Raw genomic sequence first — 27618 nt, 5'->3', positions numbered from 1 at the left:
CATTTACAAGAGAACAATTCTGTTGTACGGCTTGTCCCTTTGTCAGGAAGGTCACCCTTCATTAGAAGGACCGGTGACTTAGCCCTGGCTGGTGTAGCTCATTGGATTGAGCGCAGGCCTGCGAACCAGACAATCGCGGTTCAATTCCCAGTCAGGGCACATGCCTGGGTTTCAGGCCGGTTCCCTGCAGCCCAGTTCCCATCAAGGGACGCACGAAAGGCAACCATACATTGATGTTTCTCTCCCTCTCTCCTTCCCCCCTTCCCCTCTAAAGATAAATAAATAAAATCTTTAAAAAAAAAAAAAAAGAAGGACCGGTGACTTAGATGAGTCATAAGGTCCTTTCTAACTCCAAGATTTGGTGATTAAGCTTTTTTTTTTAAATTTTTTTTATTGATTATGCTGTTACAGTTGTTCTATTCCCCTCTTCATTCCCCTCCACCCTACCCCCCCGTCTCCACCATTACCCCCCCTTTAGTTTATGTCCATGTGTCTCAAGTTCTTTAGATTCTATATTTCCCATGCTATTCTTGCCCCCCCATCTATTTTCTATCTACTGTCTATGCTACTTATTTTCTGTACCTTCTCCCCCCTTCTCCTCCTCCCACTCCCCTGTTGCTAACCCTCCTTGAGATCTTCATTTCTATGTTTCCACTCCTGATCTAGCTGTCCTTTTAGTTTGCTTTTGTTTTAGGTGTGGTTGTTAATAACTGTAAGTTTGTTGTCCTTTCACTGTTCATGTTTCTTTAACTTCTTTTTCTTAGATAAGTCCCTTTAACATTTCATATAATAAGGGCTTGGTGATGATGAACTCCTTGAATTTGATCTTATCTGAGAAGCACTTTATCTGCCCTTCCATTCTAAATGAAAGTTTTGCCGGATAGAGCAATCTTGGTTGTAGGTCTTTGGATTTCATGACTTGGAATACTTCTTCAGCCCCTTCTTGCCTGTAAGGTCTCTTTTGAGAAATCAGCTGACAGTCTGATGGGGACTCCTTTGTAGGTGACTGTCCTCTTATCTCTTGCTGCTTCTAGGATTATCTCCTTCATTTTAATTTTGGCTAATGTAATTATGATGTGCCTTGGTGTGTTCCTTCTTGGGTCCAACTTCTTTGGTACTCTCTGAGCTTCCTGGATTTCCTGGAAGTCTATTTCCTTTGCCAGATTGGGGAAGTTCTCCTTTATTATTTGTTCAAATAAGTTTTCCACTGGTGGCTGTGCCTTTTCCCCTTCTGGTACGCCTATAATTCGGATGTTGGAGCGTTTAAAGATGTCCTGGAGGTTCCTAAGCCTCTCCTCATTTCTTTGAATTCTTGCTTCCTGACTCTTTTCTGTTTGGCCATTATTTGCTTTCTTCTGGTCCACTCCATTGATTTGAGTCCCAGTTTCCTTTTCATTCCTATTGGTGTCCTGTGCAATTCCATTCATTTCAGTTAGTTTCACCTTCATCTATTTGTCTAATTTGTGGCTATAATCAACCAGTTCTGTGAGGATCCTGATCACCAGTGTTTTAAACTGCGTCTGAGAGTTTTGCTATTTCTTCATCGCTTAGATTTATAGGCTCTGGGGCTTTGAGATCTTCTTGAGCCATTTTTGGTCTGTTCTGGCCCTTTAAGTGTGAGGAGCGGCGCCTTGGACTCCCAGGTCGCTGGGTTGTGACGCTGTATGTGGGGGCGTGGTCAGAGCAGGGAAATGGCGGCCCCCTCTGCTGTTTCGTGCCACTGGGTGAGGAGCAGCGGCTTAGGTGGTTCACCTGGGCCGGGCCACTCAGAGTCGCTGGGTTATGACGCTGTATGTGGAGGTGGGGTCAGAGCAGGGAAATGGCGGCGCCCTCCCTGCCACTTGCCTCGGGGACCTGGTACAATCGCCCACTCCCTCGCTTGTCTATCTGCGCACCAATGCGCGACCACAGTCAACCCGCAGCCCTGCTCCCTCGCTGTTTCCCCGCGGTTGCTCGCTTGGTCGCTGGCTCGGTGGCTCAGGATTCTGGGCCCCTGAGTCTGTCTGACCGAGTTTTCCTGTGCAACCCCGCTCCACCAGCTGCTTGGTTTTGCCCCTTACCAGTCAGGCTGAAGAATTTGTTGTTAACAGACTTCCGAAAAGTTCAATTTTCTGTGTTCTGGCTGTTTTCTGTTGCTAATATTTAGTTGTCTCTAAACTTGGTTGTGTGAGAAGGCACGGCACATCCACCTATGCCTCCATCTTGGCGGAAGTCAGGATGTTAACATTGGTGATTAAGCTTTAAATTTTGTTTCTTAATACTGCTCTTCCTTAATACTGCTCCGTCTTAGCCGAGACTGGTCAGCCTCTGTCAGCCAAATATACGTGCATTTCTGCCTGCTTGGTTTTCTCTCCTTTTCCTGCTTCTTCACCATTTCATTCGTTGATTCAAACTCCAGCCATTCTTTAAGATCGGATCAGATGCCTCATCAGCTTTCTGCCCACCCACCAATCCCCTCCAACACCAAGTACAAACGCTCGTCCTTCTGAAACGTTGGTTATTTGTTGAATGAATGAAATCTCTCCTCACGGTCTCACTGTGATTTCACCTCTCAATCCCTGTATGCTCGTTTCTGCCAGTTATTTCACCCAAATTACAAATTAGTGTTTTAATTACCTTTATAAAACATTCCCATGCAGTGAGTGTAAAATTTATAGTAGCGAAAATTAATACAAGGAAAGGTAGGAAGAAGCGTGTAATGCTTCTTCCGGGTGGGGGGGTGGGCAGGAGAAGTGTCGTGGAAGGGAATTCCTCACAAGGCTTTGAACAAAGTCAAGCTGGGAAAGGGGGGTGGGTAATAGAAGGAGTGGCACACACATGGCGTAGCAGCAGGTGTGCGTGCGCTGGGGGCGCCGTGAGCAGAGTGCTGAACTACTGCCGCTGCAGGAGAGGAGGAGAGAAGGCTCGTTTCCAGGAGTCTGGACTTGCTTTGCTATTGTAGGGCCTAGGGAGCCAAAAGCAGGGGAGGGGCATAGGCAAAATTAGTAGGTTAGCTTACAGCTAGAATTTAAGAGAATTCTCCTCTGATGACCTTGGCTTTCTCAGTGGCAACCACGGAAGGTGGAATAAGGGACTGGAGGACAAGGACAAAAGATCAGAAAAGCTTCTGTGTGGAATGAATGGGGGAGGAAGCTGACCACAGGCAAGTCCAGATGGCTCAGCTGAAATTTAAAACGTGAATTGTTAGTGAGGGCAAGGTGCGTGTTCCTGCATATTTCTCCAGCAGTGCTCTTAGATGGGGGGACGTAGATGGGGGTCGATTCCAGTTTAGAAGTTTGTAGGTATGTGGAAAGGCCAAAAAGACAAGGGAACTAAGACAAGGAAAGTGTTGGTGAGAAAGGAATGGAAGGAATCAGTCATGGGGTCCACACTCTGAAAGGAGAAAGGAGGCCAGGAAGATGAATCAGGAAACCAGGGAATGGCTGGAGATGCAGGTGCCCAGGAGGAATGAGGCTGGAGTGGGCTGGATGGGGTGGGGTGTGCTCAGAGGACAGTCTCAGGCTGTCAGAGCTTGAGATTCTTCAGTAGGGCCGTCAAGGGAGCTGGCCCAGTGCAGGGTGTGGGTGTCACTGGAATGGTATGCAGACAGCACAAGGCAGAGACTCTGAGTCCTGGGCGTTCGGATACTGGCCTGGTGTAAAGCAGCCAATGTGGTTGCTGCTGTGGGGAGTGAAAGAGAGAGAGGAGGAAACACAGGTACTTCAGCGTGCCCTTAACGAGAGGGAGAGTGTGGCCTAGCCAGGTGCCACATGCCTCCTGTGGAAGATGGGGGTGGAGAGTAAGCACACCCACCCTGCAGGGCAGCAGGACAGGGGTGTCCTCGAGAGGTAGCCGGGTTGTAGTTAGGCAGTGCGTGAGTGTTCCATGAAGAAGTGGAGGGGGTAAGAGGGCGCCTGACCACGGAACCAGGATCTCAGGTTGTGTGGTTGGTAGAGTGAGAGGGGAAGGAGCAGCAACAGGGGAATGATCAGAGTGATGATGAAGAGAATGGCAGGAAAGAGCAGACGGGGGATTTGGGGAGAATAGCTAGGTGACCCGGATGTGGTGCTCTGTCTTTTCCTGAAGATTACAGGAGTGAAAGGTATGCAGAGAACTGAATGGCCTTAGGATTTCTGACTACAAAGGAGTTCCCATCGGACTGTCAGCTGATTTCTCAAAAGAGACCTTACAGGCAAGAAGGGGCTGGAAAGAAGTATTCCAACTCATGAAATCCAAAGACCTACATCCGAGATTGCTCTGTCCAGCAAAGCTTTCATTTAGAATGGAAGGGCAGATAAAGTGCTTCTCAGATAAGGTCAAGTTCAAGGAGTTCATCATCACCAAGCCCTTATTATAATGAAATGTTAAAGGGACTTACCCAAGAAAAGAAGATGATTAAAAATACAAACAGTAAACTAACAACAAACTCACAGTTATTAACAACCACACTTTATTTAAGAAAAGAGGGGGGGGGGGGTTGGGTTAAAGCAAACTAAGAGGACAGCTAGATCAGGAGCAGAACCATAGAAATGAAGATCACATGGAGGGTTAGCAACAGGGGAATGGGAGGAGGAGAAGGGGGAAAAGCTACAGAGAATAAGTAGCATAGCTGGTAGGTAGAAAATAGACGGGGGAGGGCAAGAGTAGTAGGGGAAATATAGAATCTTAAAGAACTTGTGATACATGGACATAAACTAAAGGGGGGAATGGTGGGGGAGGGGTGTGCAGGGTGAAGGGGAATGAAGGAGGGGGGAAATGGGGAGAACTGTAATGGCATAATAAATAAAATATATTAAAAAGAAAAAAAGGATTTCCGATATGGATAGGAAACGACTGAGTGTCATTTCTAAGGCCCAGGTCACACAAGACATGGCTCCAGCTGCCAGTCCTGGAAGTGCAGAAGGAGGTCACGTTAGGTCCTGCCTTTCCCCTCCTGAGGGACCTTCATGATCTCCGTCTGTCTTCCTGTCTTGCAACCCCCTACTGACAATTAATCTTCAAGACCTGAGGACTTAACCTTAACCTAACGACTTATCTTCATCCTCAATAATCTCTTCACTCTCATCTCACAGGACAAGATACTCTTCCTCCTCTTCAGTGCCAGCCCATTTTCCTGGTCCTTGGGTCCCACCTTTACCTAATTTTCCTCTCCTTTCTCGATGCCATTCTGATCCAAATTTCATGAAAAAGTTAGGCGTTGCTCCTCCGCCCTCCACCCCACACTCTGACTTCCTCACACCCCGCAGCAGAACTCTTCATCGGTTGTCTCTAATTGCCACGTCTGCTCAGTGTTTTCTATTTGGTGCCTTTTGCTCTGTGTGGAATTTTGTGATAATTAGCTACGGCTTGAACCGTGGCTGTCTTGGCTTCCTTGAGCCTTCTGCCCCCATTTAACCTCCCAAGATAACGATTCAGTATTTGCATTGGGTGGGCCAGAAAGTCCGTTTCTTTTTTCCTGTAAAATAAAGAGCACATTTTTCATTTTCACCATTAACTCTATGGATTTAGATATTTTGAGTATATTGGCTCTCTCCTACTATTGGCTTCTAGTGGGTAGAGGCCAGGGGTGCTGCTAAACACCTTCCGATGCATCAGACAGCCCCACGGCACAGAATTATTTGGCCAAAATGTCAACAGTACCAAGAAACTTCGCAAACCACTTTGGACACGTTTGATCAGTCACAGCACCTTCTCCACACACTGCACACATCTTTTTCTGTTTCAGTTGCGTTTTTACCTGTCTTGAAATAATAAAGCAGAAGACACTGAAATGTTGCCCATTTTTTTCCATCTTCAACATTAAAATGGCTGCAGAAAAATTAACCGACTTTGATAAGTTTTTTTAATGCACACTCAAATGACAGCTGTCACAGTACAATCTAACAAACTTGTTTCGAATGAAGTGAAAGACCGCTAAGCTCTACTAAAACCATCATTGGGGAAAAAAATAAACGAACTTATTGGGCAACCCAGTAAGTATGTGGCAAAATAATTGCCACAGCAGGTGGAGTCAACATCTGTCACCAAACATACTGGTCACAAAGTAATCTTTTTCTTGTGATGAGGATTTTTAAAGCTCTGTTCTTCAGCAACTTTGAAACATAAGATGCAGTGTTGTTAGTTACAGTCACTACTGTATGTTGCATCTCCGTGACTTCTCCCCTTTGACCCCTTCACCTCTTTCTCACACACTCCACTCCCGACCCCTGACAATCTCCAGTCAGTTCTCTATAAGCTTGGTTTCTTGGGGTTTTGTTCTGTTTTGTTGGGTTTTTTAATTCCACAAGAAAATGAATAGTATTTGTCTTTCTCTCTGACTTATTTCACTTGGCATAACACCCAGCTATGTTGTCGCAAATGGCAGGGTTTCCTTCCTCATGGATGAATAATTTTTGTGCGTGTGTATATCACGTTTTATATATCCATACATCCATTGAAAAAATACTTAGGTTGTTTCCATGTCTTGGGTCTTATAAATCATACTGTAGTGAGCATGCAGGTGTCTATATCTTTTTGAGTTAGTGGGGGTTTTTTGTTTTGGGTTTTGCTTTTCTTTTAAATACGCAGAAGTGGAATTGCTGAGGCATAGGGTAGTTAATTCTGTTTTTAATTTTTTGAGGAACCTCCGTTCTGTCCTCCATAGTGGCCGCGCTGGTTTTCCATCCCACCGACAGGGCCCAAGAGTTCCCTTTTCTTCACATCCTCATTGGCACTCGCTGTTTCTTGTCTTTTTGGTGACAACCATTCTAACAAGTGTGAAGCGATATCTCATCGTGGTTTTGGTTTGTGCTCTCCTGATGTGGAACACCCTTTCATGTACCTGTTGGACATGCGTCTCCTTGGGAAAAATGTTCAGATCCTCTGTCCTTTTCTCTTTTTATCTATTTATCAGAGAGAAAAGAAGGGAGGGAGAGAGGGAGAGGAACGTCAGTGTGAGAGCGACTCCCACCCAGTGACCAAACCCACAACCCAGGCATGTGCTCTGACCAAGAGTCGAACCCACAAACTATTGCCTTGTGGGACGATGCCCAACCCACTGAGCCACACAGGCCAAGGTTCTTCTGTCCATTTTTTAATCAGATTATTTGGGGTTTTCTTTTGCTGTTGTATGAATTTCTTTATATATTTTGAATGTTAATCCCTCATCAGATATTTGCTCCCCTTTAGAAGGGTACTTTTCTCTTTTTTCGTGGTTTTCCATGCTGTGCAGTTGCTTTTTAAGTTGGTAGAGTCCCACTTGTTTATTTTTTCTTGCCTTTGCTTTTGGTGTCAAAGCAAAAAAATCCATTACCAAGACTTCCAGCAAAGAGCCTGTGTTTCCCTTTGGAAGTGTCCTGGTTTCAGTGCTCACCTTTAAAACTTTAATCCGGTCTGAGTTGGGTTTTTGTGTGCTGGAAGGTAGAGGCCCAGTGTCTTCTTCCCTGATTGGCTGTCGGGTGGAGAGCTGGAGGGAGGAGCTTCCAGGAGCAGAAGCCAAGCTCCAGTTAGGAAGTGAGCAGGGGAAGCAGCCGAAGCCTTGAGTAGCATTGCCTTCAGTTTGGAACGTTTGCTAAAATAAAGCAAAAGAGAAAAGTAGAATTCAGTAAAAGAGGGGAAGCAGGAACAAACAACAACAATTTTAGTTTATGTATTTATTTTTAAGAGAGAGACTTGAACATGACTATAGTTTGGGGCAAAGGAGTAGTGTAAAATAAAATAGGGATACAATACTAAAAACAAACCTACGACTGAAAGTCTGTCTTTCTTCAAGAAAAAATAAAATTTCTTTCCTGGAACCTGTTTACTTTTTTCAGAAGACATTCTCAGGCTTTTCCTAATCGAATAGTTATTTCCAAGCATTGGGACTTAGAAACTAGCTTACACCCAAGGTTTCTTGTAACTTAATGAAACGAGGAACTACCCATAATTCTGATTTTGGACTTTACATGTTTGCTTCATTTCGTTTTAGTGAGTCATCAGTAGCATAGCATTCGAATGAACTCATTTAGTGACATTGTCTTTCTAATCAACATTTCGTATCTTTCCTGTTTGCAGATGGCAGCCACGTTGCAAAAGTGATTTCTGGGAATCCTCTAGGGCTGGTGTCTACATACGAAGTTATTAACATTTTATTTTCCATTGTTACATTTTGGGGCCAATCTGGGAGCTCACTGCATTTTCAAAAGTGTCCCCTCTGTGTACCATCCTGGACAGGAAGGTCTTCCCATTTTTTTGGTCATTCCTTAGGGGATGGCTTCTAGAACACCCAGATGAGCGTGTTACTTGGACTGCCCTGTGGGCAGTACTGTTTGCTCTCTGCAGGATAGTTTCAGATGTCACAGCCCCTGGAAGGTAGTTAGGAAAGGTTTGTTCATACTTGCAAAAGAAGGGCCTTGGTTCCAACATTTGCTTGTAGGCCCATCAGGAAAGAACCTGTTATAAGCAACCGTAAGATACCTTTATAATTTCTGCCAGTGAAGAGAAAATAAAACTCCATTATGAAGTTAGTAATATAGGTCCTGTGCCTTTGGAATTGTATACAGTTGAGAACAGGAAACTCGTTACACTAATAGAGTGTAAGCCTTCGTGAAGGAACCAGGAGCTCAGTAATTAGTAATGGCAGTGTGAGTACTTGGCATTTCCCGATTTGAGAAGCAGGAAATTAGTACCAGCTGATAGTGAAAATGAATCTCAGCCTCTGAGACCTGTACGGTTAGCCCCTTGTCCCTTGGTTTCTAAGAGTTTAGGAGAACATATTTTCATGCCTATGCATATAATCTGGTTTTAGTTTCCTATGTGCTCGAAGGATTTTTTTTACCTTATTGAAATCGGGAAGTTTTGTGTAGTTTTAATTTTCCTAGACTGTATGCCGTACTGTGTATTATTACATTTTTAGCAAGCGTTCTTTTCTTCGATGAGGGTTTTTCTGTTACTTCCTTTTTCATTGTGTCTTCTTCATCTGTAGGGTCCTTTTTAGGAATTAGGGAAGTGACGCTTTGTCGAATGTGAATAGTTAGAGCAACACAAATTAATTTTCTAGGATGATAAAATGTTTTTGTCAAAAACACTCATTTTGATACAGGGAATTATGAAGTTTTTAGGCTACATAGCATCTAGTTTGACACTTCTGTTTCAAGATGAAGGAACTGGAAGCCCCAGCAGGTGAAATAACTAGTCCAAAGTCACTTGTACAGTTTATAACAGAAACATCGTCATTCTCTAGCCTTTACTCTTTCCATTATAGCCTCCTTGTTTTCTTTCACGGCCATTAGGCTGAAAAGTTGTGAATAGAAACTCTGTTAACTGACAGATGACGTGGATGCTGGTCTCCCTATTTTATACTATTTCAATTGTTCATATACAATGTTTAGAAATGTGATAAAAATATATATGGAAGGAATGACCTATGACTAGCTATGAGGGAGCTTAAAGAATACATGTGTCATTGGGTGAATCTAAAGTCCTATTTTTTTTATTTCTTTTATTTATTTATTTTATTTTTTAATATATTTTATTAATTATGCCATTACAGTTGTTCTATTCCCCCTTCATTCCCCTCCACCCTGCACACCCCTCCCCCACCATTCCCCCCTTTAGTTTATGACCACATGTCTCAAGTTCTTCAGATTCTATATTTCCCATACTATTCTTGCCCTCCCCCCTATCTGTTTTCTACCTACTGTCTATGCTACTTATTTTCTGTACCTTCTCCCCCCTTCTTCTCCCACTCCCCTGTTGCTAACCCTTCATGTGATCTTCATTTCTATGGTTCTGCTCCTGATCTAGCTGTCCTCTTAGCTTACTTTTGTTTTAGGTGTGGTTGTTAATAACTGTGAGTTTGCTGTCCTTTCACTGTTCATCTTTTTTATCTTTTTCTTAGGTAAGTCCCTTTGACATTTCATATAATAAGGGGTTGATGATGATGAACTCCTTGAATTTGATCTTATCTGAGAAGCACTTTATCTGCCCTTCCATTCTAAATGAAAGCTTTGCTGGATAGAGCAATCTTGGTTTTAGGTCTTTGGATTTCATGACTTCGAATACCTCTTTCCATCCCCTTCTTGCCTGTAAGGTCTCTTTTGAGAAATCCGCTGACAGTCTGATGGGGACTCCTTTGTAGGTGACTGTCCCCCTATCTCTTGCTGCTTCTAGGATTCTCTCCTTCATTTTAATCTTGGCTAATGTAATTATGATGTGCCTTGGTGTGTTCCTTCTTGGGTCCAACTTCTTTGGGACTCTCTGAGCGTCCTGGATTTCCTGGAAGTCTATTTCCTTTGCCAGATTGGGGAAGTTCTTAATTATTTGTTCAAATAAATTTTTCACTCGTGGCTGTTCCTCTTTCCCTTCTGGTATCCCTATAATTCGGATGTTGGAACATTTAAAGATGTCCTGGAGGTTCCTAAGCCTCTCCTCCTTTTTTTGAATTCTTGTTTCTTTATCCTTTTCTGTTCGGTCATTTTTTTCCTCCTTCTGGTCCACTCCTTTGATTTGAGTCCCAGTTTCCTTTCCATTACTATTGGTTTCCTGTGCATTTCCCTTCATTTCAATTAGTTTAGCCTTCATATGTTGCTCTAATTTGTGACTAAAATCAACCAGTTCTGTGAGCATCCTGATCGCCAGTGTTTTGAACTGTGCATCTGAAAATTTTGCTATTTCTCATCACTTAGATTTATCGCCTCTGGGGCTCTGAGTTGTTCTTGAGCCACGTTTTGATCTGTTCATGCCTGTTACTTATGAGGAGCAAAGCTTTAGGTGTTCACCAGGGCGGGGCCGCCCAGGTCGCTGGTTTGTGATGCTGTATGTGGAGGCGGAGTCAGAGAGGGACAATGGCAGTTCCTTCTGCTGCTTCCAGCCACTGGGGCCTGCATGGTCCGTCTCACTGCTTGCTCCTCCACCGGTTTATCTGCACGTGAATGTGTGACTGTGGTCAGCACTCAGTGGGTCCGCCCGCTACTCCACACCTGGGATCCGCCCACGGCTGCTGGCGCACCTGGGTTGCGCGCCTGGGTAGGTCTGGTGGATCTTTCCTGCCTGACCCCGCTCTGCTGCTGGCTCTGCCCCTCTTACTGGTTTGGCTGAATGGCTCGTTGTTGTCAGATTTCTGTGTAGTTCAATTTTCTGTGGTTTGGCTGTTTTGCTAAAACTTTGTTGTTTTTAAACTTGATTGTGGGAGAAGGCGCAGTGCTTCCACGTACGCCTCCATCTTGGCGGAAGTCTCTAAAGTCCTGTTTTTAGTGGGAACATTTTTTGCTCACAAAAACAATGAACTAGTCTGGCATACTATAAAAATGGACATAAGTTTGTGTACCTCTTTAAATGAAAGTTTTCATCAGGACGCCTGCCAATCACTGAGTGGCAGTCTCTCCAGCGTGAGGCGACCAGGGATTTCTGGACAAGTACACAGGGGACTGTGAGCAAGCATGTGTCCTGAGGACCCCCTGCGCACCCACCCGGTACCGCTGTGTTCTGTGTGTGAAATTTCTCATCGGTGTGGCTCCAGGCAGCGAACGGTGGCCTGTGGGCAAACCTGCCTGCGTGAGAGCTTGTTCTTTTCTCTTCCACTCCTCATGATGCAGAGGGGACCCTCATCCTGTCCACGGCTGTTCCTCGCCACAAACACACACACACACACACCACCGCTCCACCACTGCCACCGTGGCCCTGTCAGACACAGTCCCCTCTGACATTCTCAGGGGCGGTCCCCTCTGACACCATCACGCATTCACACCCTGTCCATCTTTGGCTTTTTCTCCCGACTGGTTCTCTCCTGCCAGCACTAGAACGTACCAAGTCTCTTGGGTGTGACAATGAAATCCTCCCTCAACCGAATGTCCCCACCTGTCTGCCCCTCCCCCATTTTCTCCACTTTATCACCAAAGTATTTGACACCGATTGTCTGTGTTCCTGTTCCACCTCCCAAAGTTATCTGCCTTCCACCCCCACCTTTCCACTGAAACTGCGCTCACCAACATTATCAGTGGCTTCATTGTTGCTTCTGCCTCGCCTTTATCTTACCCGACCTCTGGCCCATTGTTGTTGAGCAATCCCTCCAAGGTCTTTCCCCTTGGTTTGGCTTCTGAGATAACATCGTGTCCTTTGCTTCTCTCTCCCCTTGACCTTTAGTCCCCTCTGCCTGCCTCCTGTCCTCTCCTAGACCTGCCAGGTCCCCGCAGATCCGGACGCAGCTGTCCCCTTCTCCTGAGCTGCCCCCCGAAGGGCCTCCTCGTTCCCATGGCCTCCCTGACCAGTCTTCCAAGCTGAGGGCTTTCAGTTGCATCGACAGCCCAGTCCTCCCCTTTGAGTTTGGGTCTCTATCTGTCCACCTACTGGACCTTCCCAGGGAGGGACCCGCGGGCTCCTCAACATCAAAAGGCCCAAAGTTGGGTTGTCATCTCCCTGGCTGTCCAATGCCACCCGCAGAACGCCTGAGTGAAGGACACTGTTCTTGGGTTCGGACGTTTTCCACTGAGTGACAGTGCTGGGCAGGCGGTTCCTCCGGCCAGCAGGGCCTCCCGGCTGTGAAAGGAGGTTCTCTGATCCTTAGCATTGCGATTAAAAGCCACCGAGTTAGAGATCCGATTTATCCCCAGAGTCGTAAAATATTTCTTTTTGCCTCAGTCCGAAGGCTTATTTTCAGGGATCTATATCTTTCATGAAATAAATGAATGTTGAAGAGAGCTTCCTACTTGTGATTTCACCATTGTTTCTCTCTGAAGGACAAATGTAAGTGGACTCAGAACTGCTTAGATCCTTGATAATGACAGCTTGAAACATTTATTATTGAGCTCCGCCATCAGCCAGGCGCAGTTCCAAACACCAGGTGTAATAATTCACTTGATCTTCCAAAATTCCCACGACATGCTAACACCGTTACCATCCCTGTTTTACGGAGAAGGGAACAGAAGTTCAAGGAGGTTAGCGAATGTGTGTGGTGTGACGGCCGCCAAGTGGCAGAGGTGGGGTTTGAACCCCAACAGACCGGATCTGGGTACGAGCTCCTAACTCCTGGCAATGATATTGTCTGGCAAAACAGCTTCCATTCCTGACAGCAGTTTGTTTGTTTGCTTGTTTGTTTGTTTGTATCACCATTTTTTAAAAGATTTTATTTACTTATTTTTAGGGTGGGGAAGGGAGGGAAGAGAGGGAGAGAAACATCAATGTGTGGTTACCTCTCGTGTGCCCCCAACCGGGGTCCTGACCTGCAACCCAGGCATGTGCCCTGACTGGGAACCAAACCGGCGACCCCTTGGTTCACAGGCCAACACTCAGTCCACTGAGCCACACCAGCCAGAGCTGTGTCACCATTTCTGAAAACTTAAAAATACTTCGAATTACCAACACATGGCACGATTTTAAATAGGTGCCTTGAATATACATATGCAGGTTATTCTCAGAATATTAAGTACCACAGTTTACTAGTACAATAACTAAGTAGTCACAAAAACAGATCCATAATTTGTATTGTATTTTATATTTCATTTTTTTAAAGAATGTGTAGATTTTCCTTTATTCTTTTGAGGCACAAACAGCCATAGCTGCCTTTATGTTCTTTTCAATCCTCTGCTTATGAAGTTCACAGTCAGCATCTTGATCATTTTGTCTTGAGAATACTTGGCTTTCCACAGAATCCTCACAGATCATATTGTGTTGCTTTCTTTCTTGAAAGTGGTTAAGCAACTGTGTAAAACTCATAGGAAATTGATGACTCATATAGTGGAAAGCATTTACTAATGTGCCTTTTGTCTCGGTTGCCAAGTAGTCTGTTTGTTTCCATGGTAACCTGTCAGTATAACAAATTGTCACAAACTAACTTTGCCACTTTTTTTTTATTTGTGTAGTTTGGACAGCCTTCTAACAGCTGTGTGTGTGTACACGCACCCACTGAAGATTTTCTTATCACAAAAAATTTCTGAGTGATTGCCATAGGCACCAAAATATTTTTTATTTACTGAAATTGCTGAAGACTCCAGGGCTATTATTTTGATACTACAAAACCTAAAAGATTATTTAAGTTAACATATCTATTAGTACTTATTTCTATTTCTGAAGGCCATCGTCAACAATGATTTAAGTTGATAAATTTTTAAAGTTCATTTACATTATTGGTTCGTTTGAAATATACAGGGGTGAGCAAAAGCAGGTTTACAGTTGTGAATACATGAAACAGTTTATTCTTGTATCGCCATTTATTCATTATTGTATCATTTGCCACATGAACGACTGTAAACCTGCTTTTGCCCACCCCTGTATGTGTGGAATCATAGGAGAATCTGCCACAGACAATGCAGGGAAAAGGACATTAGGACCTTGTGCTGGGGACGAGGACTTCCAGAATGACAGAGGAAGCCAAGTCAGCCAGTTCTTGCCAGCCCTTCCCTGGGGACAGAGTTCTGAGACAGGGACTGGCAGGCACCGAGCTTCTTGGGGTAGCTGCGCCACACAGCACACCAGGCTTTCCACTGCAGGCCGAGTTGAGAAAGACCCTTAGGGGAGGTAACGATGAAAGGAAAGGAGTTCAAGTTAAACTGGTGAATAAGGGAAGTTGAAGGGGAGAGTAGAGGGTGTTCAGGGGAAAGAGAACATGAACAAAGGTGGACAGGTGAGAACTAGTGTGACGTAAGGGGGCAGTGGCCAGCAGCATGAGACAGGAGGGGTCAGGACCGAAGGCTGAGCAGGGGCCTCGTGGTGAAGGAGCTGGGACCCCATCCTCCCAGATACAGGGAAGCAGTGCAGGATTTTACACAGAGGAGCGACATCTCAGATTCGTATTTTAGAAGGAGCTCTCCGGCACAGTGAGGAAGGTAGGTTGGCTCGAGGATCATTTAGGAGGCTGTGGCCATACTTCAGAGAAGATCTGTGGAAGGACTGAGTGAGGGTAGGGGTGGGGGTGAAGTAACAGGCAAGACTCGGCAGCTGGGACTGTTCACATGTGGCCCATGCATGGCACTTCTGCATCCAGTAACAAGTTTTATTGAGTGTTGGCTGTCTTTGGCAAAGTACTGTCCGGGGCATTTGCTGGGCTCTTATTTTCTGCCTTCATCACCCCCAGTGAGGATCCTTCGTTGTGCGGCCTCGTAAGTTAATGAGTGGACACGATCCATAGCCCCCATTCATTCCCACCTGATCCCTTGGCTTGCTAGACTTTCCCACTCTCACGTAAGAACCCACTCCGGAGCCCCTACCTGGGAGGCACTGAGCATCGATGCATCTGCGCAGTGTTCTAACCCCCAGCTGGATCTGAGCTTCCTCAGGCCTTCATTGGGCGGGGCTATGCAGGTTATGCAAAATACGCACAATAGGTTCCAGAGCATTTCATCAATACATTAATTTTATTTTATATTTTTAGCTCTCCTGAGGAATAATTGGCAAATTAATTGTATATATTTAAAGCATATAACTGGATGTTTTGATATACATATATTCATTGTGAAATGACCACCACAATCAAGCTGCTTAACATCCATCACACCCTGGCTGGTGTGGCTCAGTGGATTGAGCACAGGCCTGCGAACCAGAGGGTCACCGGTTCGATTCCCAGTCAGGGTACATGCCTGGGTCGCAGGCCAGGTCCCCAGTAGGGGGCGCATGAGAGGCAACCACACATTGATGTTTCTCTCCTTCTCTTACCCCTCTGAAAAATAATAAATAAAATCTTTAAAAAGAAAACAAACATCCATCACCTCACATAGTTTACCTTTATTTTTCCTGGAACACTTAAGATCCACTCTCCGAGCAAATTTCAAGTGTACAATACACCGTTGTTAACTAAGTTCACCACGCAGCACATTAGACCTCCAGAACTGGCTCATTTGCATATCCGAATTTTGTACCCTCGGATCCACACCGTCCCCCACTTCTCCCACCTCCCAGCCCTTGGCAACCACCAGCCTACCCTATGCTTCTGTGGGTTTGACTACTTTAGATTCATTCTTGGTAAGTCGTATGTTTCTAGGAACTATTGATTTTTTTCTAGCTTGTTTAATTTGTTGGCATACAATTGCTCATCATAGTCCCTTAAAGTTCTGTTTATTTCTGAGGCATTCATTGCAATGTCTCCTCTTTCATTTGTGATTTTTGTCTTCTCTTTTTCTTTGTCTTAGTCTAGCTCAGGGTTTGTTGGGGTTTTTTTTCTGTTGTTTTTCTGTTCTCTATTTGATTGATGTCTACTGTCATCTTTACTATTTCCTCCCTTCTGTTAAATGAAACAGCCATTTCTGCCTCCCTGAGTCTCTTTTCTTCTCCTGGCAGAGACTCCGTGTTGTTACAGATGCTTTCGCTGTTTCAGTCTGTCTTTCATGTTAAGAGCCTTTCCTCCTATGTAATTACAAGGCTCTAAAAGTTCCTTAGAAGCTCTGCCCATGTGGAGAATGTTTCTGACTCAGGTTTTCACTGTAGACTGAGCTGGTTGAGCCGTTTTTCTGGGAACCCTTAACGCCCATCTCCTTAGATCTTTTCTTTGGGGGGCGGGTCAGATGCCCCAGAGAATGTTCTTCCCACATCGTGAAGAACACAGTCCGTGGAATCCTGGTAGGGGAAGAAGGTTGGAGGTCTCAGGGCTGAGTAAGTCCTCCTGCATCCTCCACCCCCTTCCTCCCCTAGCTCCACCCCCTTCCTCCCTAGCCCCACCCCTTCCTCCCTAGCTCCACCCCAAACCTCCCCACCCCCCCAGCCCATTAGGTCCTGCACAGGTCCTTCTGCTTTACTCTCAGAAGGAGCAGGCCCAGTCTCTGGACAGGGTCAGGGAGAGGATCTGGGAGTTGTTTCCACAACAGTGTTCAGTCGTTGCTTCTGCCCTTTGGTCCCCCTTCATTCCACCTGGAGACCCTGCCCTTGTCTTTCACCGCGGCTCAGGGTCCGCCACCCTGTGGCTTGCCCCATCAGTTCTCCCTTGTCCATCCCCGGCTACTTATTTTTGTCTTCCCTCTGGGTATCTCCGTCCTGGCAAAATCATGCGCTAAAAATTAAACAGAATGTTTTGAGGAGGAAGCCCTCATCCTGCCATCTTTAACTAGAAGTTCATATGTGCTTTTTTGGAAAAGTTGGAATGTTGTCTTTGATTCCCAATCTCACGTCGGTGGTCTGAGTGACAGGGACAACCGAGTGCCTTGAAGCTCGGCCTGCTCCTCCAAGGCCCCCCAAGCCCACTGGCATTCAAGCTGCAGAGGCCCCGGCTGAGGCCGCCCTTGGGTCTAGAGGCCAAGGGAGGTTGAAAGAGAAGCAATAGTTTTTAAATTTTTGGCTTTCGATTCTCAGTCAGAGCACATGCCTGGGTTGCAGGCCAGATCCCCAGTGGGGGGGGGGGGGGGGGGGCACAAGAGGCAACCACACATTGATGTTTCTCTCTTTCTCCCTCCCTTCCCCTCTCTAAAAATAAATAAATAAAATCTTTTTTAAATTTCTGGATTATTTTTTTTCCTCTTTGTGATTGCCATTATTATTCACCGATTTTTAAAGAGTTTGTTTACTTCTGAGTGTGCCAGGGAGTTTTTGCTCACCTCCCTGGGGACGCCTCCGCTGCCTGTCACGCACTGTGCCTCCCCATCCATCCTTGGCTGAGTGACTTCCATTCTGCCTGTGTTGTGACTCTGCAGAGAAGTCGCCCCCTGCTGGATTTCAAGGGAAACGCTCCTCAGGACACGTACATATTCTCCTCACATCCTAACTTATGAAGTCATCTAAAGATTTCTAGTGAAAAATAAAATAAAATGGCTAAAGTTACTGTGTGAAACCTGTGACAGAAGACCTGCCCTCAGCTCCCACTCGTGTGTCTGTTTGTGTGTATTTAAACATCCGTGTCCACGCCACACACAGACACAGGCTTGGGGTTCCCACTGAGCCACATCAGCCAGGGCTAACTACTGGCTTTCGATAGATCCCTTTTGCACCATAGGCATGGGTGAAAGCGTGTGTGTGCTTTTTCACCACATTGTCAATAAGAGGTCGTTAACCGGTTCTTTTTCTCCCCCCTCAGGGAGGTGGTGCAAGCCAACTGTGTTCACTGGAGGAAGAAGTTCTCGTTCATGTGCAAAATGAGCGCCAGTGCCGCCACGGGCATCCTGGATCCTTGTGTCTACAGGGTGTCTGTGCGCAAGGTACGAAAATAGCCTGTTGGGAGCCATAATTAGTCCCCTAGTCACGGATGCTCTTTATTTAGCCCCGCTTCCTCCTCAGAACTGTTACGGGCAACTCTGCTTCACAGCGGCAGCAAAAATTCAAACACCTTTTGACAAATACGGTGGAGAATCTGAGGTTATAAATTAAGATGTTTGAGAACCTTGTCTCACTGTCGTGGTGCATATGAGTGTTCACCTTGTTTGTTATTTTGGGGGCTGCATGTGTCTGCTTCCTGCTGGGCATGAACTTCCTCTTTGTTGGACATTATTTTAGGAACCTCACATGTATGATGTCTAATGACGGCGCCGAAAGTAGGGGTGCTTTTTTCCTGTTTTAAAACGTCAAGCTGGCACATGAAATTGACCATCCCAGACCTCCAAGTTCAGATTCCCTGTGTCAGCTTCCTGGAGCCGCTGTAAGGAAGCTCCGCAAAGCAGGCGGTTGAAGGGACGTGGTGCGAACAGTCCGTACACAGATGATGTGTCATAGAGTTGCTCCCCTGAATTGGAACCTGTATAAGTTTATTCGCCAACGCCACCCCAATAAACTCAATGAAAATTTAAAAATTAAAAAATAAGTAAGAACAGAAAAGTAAAGCCACCCAAATGCATCGTTTTACAGTCCTGGGGCCCAGAAGTTCAAGTCCAGGGGGCACAGGGCTGTGCTCCCTCTGGAGGTGCTGGGGAAGAAACTCCCTCTGGAGGTGCTGGGGAAGAAACTCCTCGGCGCCCCCCCCCCCCCGCCTCCTGGCAGCTGCAGGCATCCCCTGGCTTGTAGATGCGTCTCTCCAGTTCCACAGCTGTCTCCTCCCTTTGTGTCTTCACGTCATCTGCCCTCTGTGTGTGTCTGTGACTGTATTAAAATGTCTCCACTTTTAATAAGGACACTAGTCATGTTGCATTAGAACCTCATTCGGACTAGATTAGTCTTCAAAGACTCTATTTCCAAAGAGGGTCGCATGCTGAGGTCCTGGGTGTTAGGACCTCAGTGTATCTTTTGTGGGGGAGAGACCTACAATTTGGTTCATAACTGGCCCGAAGGTTGTAATAAACCTGGGGATTTATACTTCTGAAGTTAATGGACTAGCTTGTTCCACATCACCCCCTCCCTCTGAGAACAACCAGAAAAGCGAGACGACGCGTTAAAAATAGCTGCTGGAAGGCATCAGAAGCTGCCCCAGGGAGTAGGGACTTAGGATCATAGGCAACAGGAGCAGAGAGTCGAGCCTGACAGTCAGCATTGCTTTCACCCTCGAAGCATGTGCTGATTTGCACACAGTGGTTAAGGAGCTGAGCCAAAAGCAATGACAGAGAAGGGGAGAAGCTGAACTGAGCATGCAGCCGTTTTACACGTCTAAAGGGACAAGAACGGAAGCCCAGGACCCGTGGAAAATACCCCACACTTTTCACTGGGACTCTCTCTCTAAGAGTTTCAGCCTAGAAGGAGGAATAGAGTGGATGTAGATTGGCCCTTATAAAGACAAACTCAGCTTTAATCGGCTCAGTCCTTCCTTGGGTGAAGGTGATCTGCCTCTGTCTTAACTACTTACCAGAAGCAAGTGTATGTAATTTTAAAATATTTTATTTATTTATTTATTTATTTATTTAGAGAGAAGGGAAGGAAGGGAGAAACAGAGGGAGAAAAACATCAGTATGTGAGAGAAACATCAATTGGTTGCCTCTTGCATGCCCCCAGCCAGGGACCTGGCCTGCAACCCAGACATGTGCCCTGACCGGCAAGCAAACCGGCCACCTCTCGGTTTACAGGACAACACCTAGTGCACTGAGCCACACCAGTCAGGGTGCAAATGTACCCTGAACCTCAAATTACTTCTTCAAGTTTTCATGCACAGAAATTACCGAGCATACCCAGAGACATGTGCATGACCAAAAATCAAAAGGAAAAACTAGGGAGACAGCTCCAGAGAGCAGAGTCCATGCTGTGTCCCTGACTCCGGGGAAATGCAGGCGTGCAAAAAGCATTTGTGCAAAGAGGAAATAAATGAAGGGACAGCTTTTAAAGCTTAGACTTCAAAGAACTGACTGTTAACTCAATTAAGGCTTGATGCTCAAAAAACTTTCAAGAACAACAAAAGGAAAATAATAATAAAAGGAGATCCAAGGATATTGGAAGACCAGAGACAAACTTTTACAATAAACATAATTAGTGAACAATGTGGGGACTTTCATTAGAGAACTAGGAACTATTTAAAAAGAAGCAGATTGAATTCTAGAACTGAAAAAAATAATAATGAAAATGTAAAGCTAAATAAACGAAACTAAACCTCAACAGGTAGATCCCACAGCTCAAAAACAGCAATGGTAAACTGGGAAGTGAGACAGAAGAAAACATCCAGTGTAAATCACAGAGGAGAAAAGGGGTGGAATACACAGAAAAGAGTGTCAGATTTGGGAAATGGGGGAAATGTCTAACATATGTGGTTGGAGAGAAGAAGAAGAGAGAGGTCATGGCTGAGAATCTTCTACACTGATGAAGAATATCAGCCACAGATCCAGAAGTACTGTGAACCCCACTTAGGGTAAACAACCAAGCTGGCATGTATGGAAGACAAGACCAGCCCAGCCTGGAAAACATGGAGAAGGGGAAGTTGCTGGTGCCGAGGTTGGAGGCACTAGGTCAGGTAGGGCCTCACAGGCCACGGTGAGGAGCTTTGATTTTTTCTAACTGTAATTGGAACCCATTTGAAGATTTTAATGAGGAGAGACATGGCCTCCTAAGACCACTTTTGCTGCCATGTAGAGGATGAATTGCAAAGAGACCACTCGGGTGTTGGGGACAGTTTAGGTGAGGACTGCATGTTTTGGCATGGGGTTGTAACAGGGGAGATGGTGTAATTCAGGATGTGTTTTGAAGGGAGACCCCGGGATGTGGCAAATGAGGGGGAAAAAAGAAGAACTGAGGCTAACTCATGCCCTTTCTGCCTGAATGAATAGGTAGACGATTATGCTATTTATTGAAATGACAAAGACTCAGAGTGGAACAGTTGCAGGGACAATAATCAGATCAGCCAGGCCCTCTTCTGGCCATGCTAAGTTTGACATTGTCTGTGAGACATCAAGTGGACATGTTAAGTGGGCATTTAATAGAAATCCTAGTCTGGAAGTCAGGGGAGAAGTTTAGACTTAGAGATAGAGATGTGAGAGTCATCAGGTTACTTTTTTTTTTTTCTTTAATTTAGAGCCATAGACTTGAATCACTATAGCCTTGATCAGCCATAGACTTGATCCCTTGGATCGCCCAGGGAGAAAGTGCAGAGAACGATCTTAGGCCAAATCCTGGATCCTTCTACCACCCAGAGACAGTCCACGTAACTGTCATCAGGTCCAAGAAAGGGGCACGGATTCATTCAGCCACATCACCTCTCACATGCCTTTGGCCAGATCTTAGTCACCCTGCCACAGCACAAAGGAAGGGAGAGGATGTAATCGTCACATTATTTGGGGTAGCCAGATGTCCAGTTAAAAATAGAGGATTCTGTTACGATGCAGAGAGGGAGAATGGGTGATTGGGGTACGAGCAGCATTCTTTCTACCAAAGTTGAATACGGGGGTGGGTGCGTCAGGGGAGAGTGGGCAGGAGTGGCCAGCGAGGCAGCAGAGCCAGGCAGTGGGGCACCATGGACGTCAGAAGACAAGGATGTGAGCCAGGAGATGGAGGGCAAGCCCGCCACGTGCTGCTGTGATTAAGGTGAAGACACAGGCTTCGGTTTTAACAAAAGTGGAGGTCATGGGCAAAGAGTGCTATTAAGGGATATGACAATAACCTAATAAAGAAGAATTTGGTAATTCATGAGGGGGTTAGACATAGCAACATGGCCACACCTTCCACCAGTGGGGCAGGGGAGGCCAGGGAAGCAGATATTCACGAGTCATAGAATTTATCATCAGTTTCTTCTTGAACTTATCTAAATTCACCACTTTAAAGATGGAAATGGTAGATAATACATTATATATCTTGTTTCTGCAAGAAAGATAAAAACCAACTCCATCCAGCAAATGCATTATTTAAAAGTGCGGGGGTGGGGGGTAGAGAGGAGTTTGGCCCTAATTGTACATATACACAAACAGTGTTTATTGCGTGTTAGGCATAGTTCCGAGTATTTGACACTTATTCTCACACATGTGTGATTTCCTAAATCCAGAGACTCGGCAAATTAATATACAGCTTCATATTTTAAATGAATCTTAGGTATATATTATTTTTTATTCTTTTTCACTTTTGCCAGTCTTGTTCACATTACATAACAGGGAACCTATACACACACACACACACATACATATATATATATATATATACATTAAAAAGTAAAGTGTAATAATAAGGTATATATAGTGTGCTATCATTTGAGTAAAAGGGGAATATCTATCTGTCTATATGCATAGAGCCTCTTTGGACAATTCCTAAAAATTGGTAACAGTTGTTATCTCCAGGGCTAGGGTTTTGACTCTTACTGAAATGACTTTGACTCTTTCTACAGTGTGTTAATACACGTAACTAAGTAATTTAACCTTTCTTTGGTGATTCAGGTTCTTGCAATGTGTCTAAGAGCTTTTGACAATTTTTTCAGCAAATAGATCAAATATTAGCTTGTCTTCTCACCATTTGTTGCTTTCGGATTTAAGTTAAATTCTCAATAACGATTCTGGTCATTCTAAATACAAATTCTGGTCATTTGGAGCATCTAAGTAGTTAGATTTAAGATCATCAGAATTAGGCTATCTATATTTGCTGGTATTTAAATGTCTACTTAGAATTATTTGATATATATTGTGTTTTAAATTCATAATCATGTGATAACTTAATAGTGTTTTTTATCTTTGGCAGGAATTAAAAGGTGGAAAAGCTTATGCAAAGGTAAGTAAATGGTCTAACTTTTTTGGGGTTGTGTAATATCACTCATTGCTATTCATAAACTTAAAGATTAAGTAGTTTGTTCTTCTAATTGCCATTCAAATAGGGTGTTTTTAAATAAAGCAACTTGGAGAGAAAACAGTTGGCTTCAACAGTTAGTTAGGCATGTTCTTTGTAAATACTGGTTGTGGGAGGTTCTTGAGTTTCAGTTTGCCAACTAGAAGATGATCGCCAGTTTGTGTTAAGCAGTAGCATCTGTTCATTCATTCTCCCAGGAGGTACTTCCAGTCCCGCCTCCCCCAGCAGAATAGGGCCCCTCCTCTGTACCCTTCTATACTCTGTATGTACGTGATCTCTACTGTTCTTCATACTTTCACTACCTGTATGGAATTACTAAAGGATGCGTTCACCGTGTTTGTTGACCAGAAGGAATTAGTGATACTACTAGAAACCCGCATGCTCCTCTTTCATTTCCAGTTCCTGTGATGGTATCTCCATTGATCAGCATCTGAGCCAAGGCCTGGGGCACTAGTTCCAACCATCAGGTCTGCCTCGCTCCCTGAAACTAGCAGGTTGCCATGCCAGTCAGGATACTCTTTGCTACAAGTAGCAGAAAACCCTCCTCACTCAGAGGTTTTTAGTCTCGCAGAACAAGTAGGTGTGAGATGGAGCTGCTCCGGGATTGGTTAATCCACTGACTGGAGAGTGTCATCAAGAACCTGTGCTACCTTACTCTTGGTGCTTTCATTCTCTCCATGTTGGCTTTGTCCTTGGCCAGTTCCCTTTGAGGTCACCAGGAGGCTGGCTGCTAAAGTTTTAGTCAACATTCACTTAGGACAAAATCCAGCTGCTTCCTTATGTGCGACTCTTTTTCAGTGAGAAAGCTTTCTCCGGATGGCCCTCAGAGGACTTCATACCTGTCTTTGGCCACGGCTGGATCATATGTTCACTCCTAAGCCAGTCGTGGGCAATAGGAATGGATTGCCATGGTTCGTTTAGATGAATCACAGTTTAACAAGGAGCTAGAGGTTGGGAAACTTTCCTTGTGCACGTGGATGAGCTAAGAATAGACACTCGAATAAAATCAGAGCTCTGATAGCAAGGAATATCAGGGCATTGAGTGATGGGCGGGCAGGCAGCAGGGTCTACTGTGATTGACAGATCCTCTTGCCTTTTCTCTACCAGAAGCTCTGAAAACCATCTCCTCTCCATTCCCAAAAGCACCGCATTAGGTTATGCCGTTTATTTCTTATTTAAAACCTGCGTTGGCCTGCTCTTTTTTGTTCTCTGTCTGTGTTGTCTCCCTCCAGTCCTTCTTCTGTGTGGCCAGAGGGATCTTTCTAAAATTCAGACACAGTCCTATCACCCCCTCCCTTTCAGTTTGCCAGCAGCTGTCTGTTTCCTTGGAAGGAAAGTGAAGTCTTTAACCCTGCCTCTTAGACCCATCGTGGATTGCAAATCGCCTACCTGCACGTGTGTGTGCACACGCACCCTGGGGCTTACACACCCACACTCTCCCTGTGCACAGATGCACGGCCTCCTGAATGTCCTGCTCCCGTGCACCTGCCCTTTTAGCCTCTGCCCTGTGACTCGTCCTCCCTGCCAGACGTGTGCTTCTCCCTTCTCTTGTCCCTGCAGCCCAGCTGTCATTGAACACTCAGCTTGCTCATCCCTCCCCGCTGAGAGGTTTTCTCTTCCTCCCTTTCTCGCAGCTGTGCCCTCTGCTAGCACGGCACATAGATTTTTATACGAACTTTTCTGTCTTCCCATATTAAAAACTGTGAGCTCCTTGAGAACAGGGATGATGCATATATATATATTCCTAACACCTGACATTTGCTGGAATGTAGGTGCTCAGAATTTCTTTGCAAAATGGAGTAATATCGACTACAGATACCATGTCGATGAGACAGTTATCTCAGGGAAGCCAAAGAGGAAGTCGTAAGGATGTGTAGGCTCTCTGGTACCTCACTGGAATGGGAGCCCTCGCTGACCCTTTAGCTGGACTCTTAAGTTCTTATTCTTCATTCTTTTCGTACCAGTTCAACACTCCTAAAATAATGCTCCAGTCTGCAACTAAAATCTTCATCTCAAATGTTATTCTTATTGCCCAGGGTGTTACTAAAATCTTAAAGCAAGCAACTTAAAATCATAGCAGTGTTTGAAATGGTCAGTAGTCTTTATTATACATTTAAGGAAATGTGCTTAATCGTACATGCAAAACTTCTTGTTGTTGTTAACAAAAAACCGTATACACTTGGTCATGTAGAATAGACTTAATTTGTTTTTTAAAAAAGATAAGATGGGGTTGACCACTTGGAAACACAGTCGAGGGTTGGACGCAATCAGAGGAAAGACTGGAGGGTGGCCTCTGGTAGCAGCGGAAGACGGTGACCAGGGAGGGACAGGTCTGAGCCGAGCTTCTGGATAGCAGCCCAGAGGGCCGGTGTGGGCTGAGCTTTGGGGAAGGGAAGAAGTCGGGTTTTTCGTGAAAGACTCATCACCAGGATGATCAGCAAGACAAGGTTATGATAGGTGCTGAAGGAGAAGGGTTTTGTACCAACAAAAGTGTGTGACATGTACTTAAATCATTCTAGTTCTTGAGCGGAGAGTGTGACTTTAATAACCTGCAGCTGCCTGTAGCCACCAGGGGTTGCCTGGGAATAGAGGGGGAACCAGAGTAGGGAGAGGCAAGTCTGGTCAGTGCCCTGTACGTCCTTGCACATGATCTTGATTGGTCCTCTAGTGTTTCCTCTAGTTCAAGGGCCCCTGCTCCTTGCAATGAGTTCAGTTGCTGCATATGCATTATTTATTTGTACTGCAACAGTTATATATTTTAATGTGTACAGAAGAATATATTTAGCACATCAAATCCATGATTTCAAAGATTGCGTTGCCTAAAATGAGGACATTAGGGAATATATTTCTTACCAGAAGTGAGCCAATTTAAAGACACATACTACGCAAATACTGGAACAGGTATTGTTAAGATAGCAACAATTCCAAATGACTGCAGTTGGCGATAACTTCTCTAGAACATGGGGTGAATGTTTATGTTAAGAAGAACATGATAGAAGCCTCGTAGATATTCTTATTAAATTCTTTTTTTCTTTTCACAGCTGGGCTTTGCAGATCTAAACCTGGCAGAGTTTGCTGGGTCAGGAAGTACCACTCGTCGCTGTTTACTGGAAGGCTATGATACCAAAAATACGAGACAGGATAATTCCATCCTTAAAGTAAGCACGTTTCAAGAGGCACATGTCAACAGATGAGGTTCTCTGCCTTTAAAAAAGCATGACTGTCTGCTGTCAAGGGCAAGATGGGAGTTGGTACTGATGATCTCACAAGCTAAGCATACCACTGAAATACTCACCAGCTAGGGCAAAAACTACCCAAGTCCCAGAATCACAGACGCGGTGAAAAGTCACAAAATTTCACCTTCGCAACCCTAAGGGGGTTTCTCTCTGATGCAGTGGCCATGCAGGGGTCAGTGCACTGAACCACTATGGCCTCGGGCTCGTGGGCAGGAGGGAGCATGGTGAATGGGCACCTTCAAATGCTTATAGCTCCCAAAAGGTGATTTCCAGAGCAGCCATGGTGGCCACACAGAAGTCACTGGGTCCTCTTCGAACTAGTGAATTAATAGTTGGAAGTCACTGTGGGCATCCACCCACGTATTTCCAAGAACCATTGGGAGCCGAACATTCTGGTGGCCTCGGGCAGGGTATATTAAATGAGACTGCTTGAGAAAGCGTTTGGAAAGTGCCTTGCACCACGGAAAACTCACTGGGTAAACATTTTTGCTGTATTTTAGTTAGGTTATCTAATGATAAGAAATGAAACGTGCTCCTTGGCCTTCGGCCCCCGTCCCCCTCCATTGCTGTCCCCTGAGTGTGGCCAACCCTAATCAGAGCCCTCCATCCCCCGTGGGTCTGCGTCTGGTTGTCAGACGTGGCAGGGAAGTCACCGGGCGCAGCTGGAGTTACCCACACCATGCTCACCGCCAGCAAGCAGCCACACTCCTCTTCTCTTGGAAGCTTCCTTTCCTAGTGACCTAGGGGTTCTTTTTCTTTTTAAATCATTTTTTATTTTTCAATTATAGTTGATATACAATATTATACAAGTCTCAGGTGTACACATTATTAGGCATTATTATAACTTACCAAGTGATCATCCCAATAGATTCATACCCATCCAGCCCCACACATAGTTACTGGAATATCATGAACTGCATTTCCTACGCTGCACTCTACATCCCTGTGACTACCAGTTTGTACGTGTTAATCAGTTCACCTTTTTCACCATCCCTCCAACCCTGGTGCCTTTCGAGCTGCTACCCCGGCACTGGAGCTCTGAGGGCATGAGTCTGGGTGAGTCCACGTGCGGGCCCTTTAAGAGGAGAGCCTGGGACTCCGGAGCCTCCGTCTCCCTCAGCCCCAGCCCCCGGGGGGGTTTACAGCCAGATCTACGTATTCTTTTTCGTGGCTTTTCTCCTCATGTCTCCACACACCACCCTGGCTCTCAGCTAGTGGTTTTGCTTCATCTTTTATTAAGAACCCAGATGCCGTTGAACTCAAATTCTCTCCTCTTCCCATCACAGAATTTCTGCCTTCCAGTCTCTCCAGCCCCATTATCCTTTCTGCTTCATGTTACAATGAATGAAGTGTCTCTCTG

General features: G+C 45.2%; 1 protein-coding gene across 1 annotated transcript in view; it reads left to right on the top strand.

The window, feature by feature from the left end:
• Positions 1-27618, top strand: part of EEIG2 (EEIG family member 2) — a 54550-nt gene that overhangs the window by 7824 nt on the left and 19108 nt on the right. Inside the window, exons 2-4 of the mRNA XM_037152488.2 lie at positions 17930-18050; positions 22918-22947; positions 26064-26180. Of these exons, the coding sequence (XP_037008383.1) occupies positions 17930-18050; positions 22918-22947; positions 26064-26180 (268 nt within the window). The remainder of the gene's footprint in view (positions 1-17929; positions 18051-22917; positions 22948-26063; positions 26181-27618) is intronic.

The sequence above is a fragment of the Artibeus jamaicensis genome, unplaced genomic scaffold, assembly GCF_021234435.1.
Source record: "Artibeus jamaicensis isolate MK-2021 breed Jamaican fruit bat unplaced genomic scaffold, CSHL_Jam_final scaffold_1689, whole genome shotgun sequence".
In the NCBI taxonomy this organism is placed as follows: Eukaryota; Metazoa; Chordata; class Mammalia; order Chiroptera; family Phyllostomidae; genus Artibeus; species Artibeus jamaicensis.
Note: the sequence above shows the minus strand (reverse complement) of the source record. Positions and strands in the feature narration are given on the sequence as shown.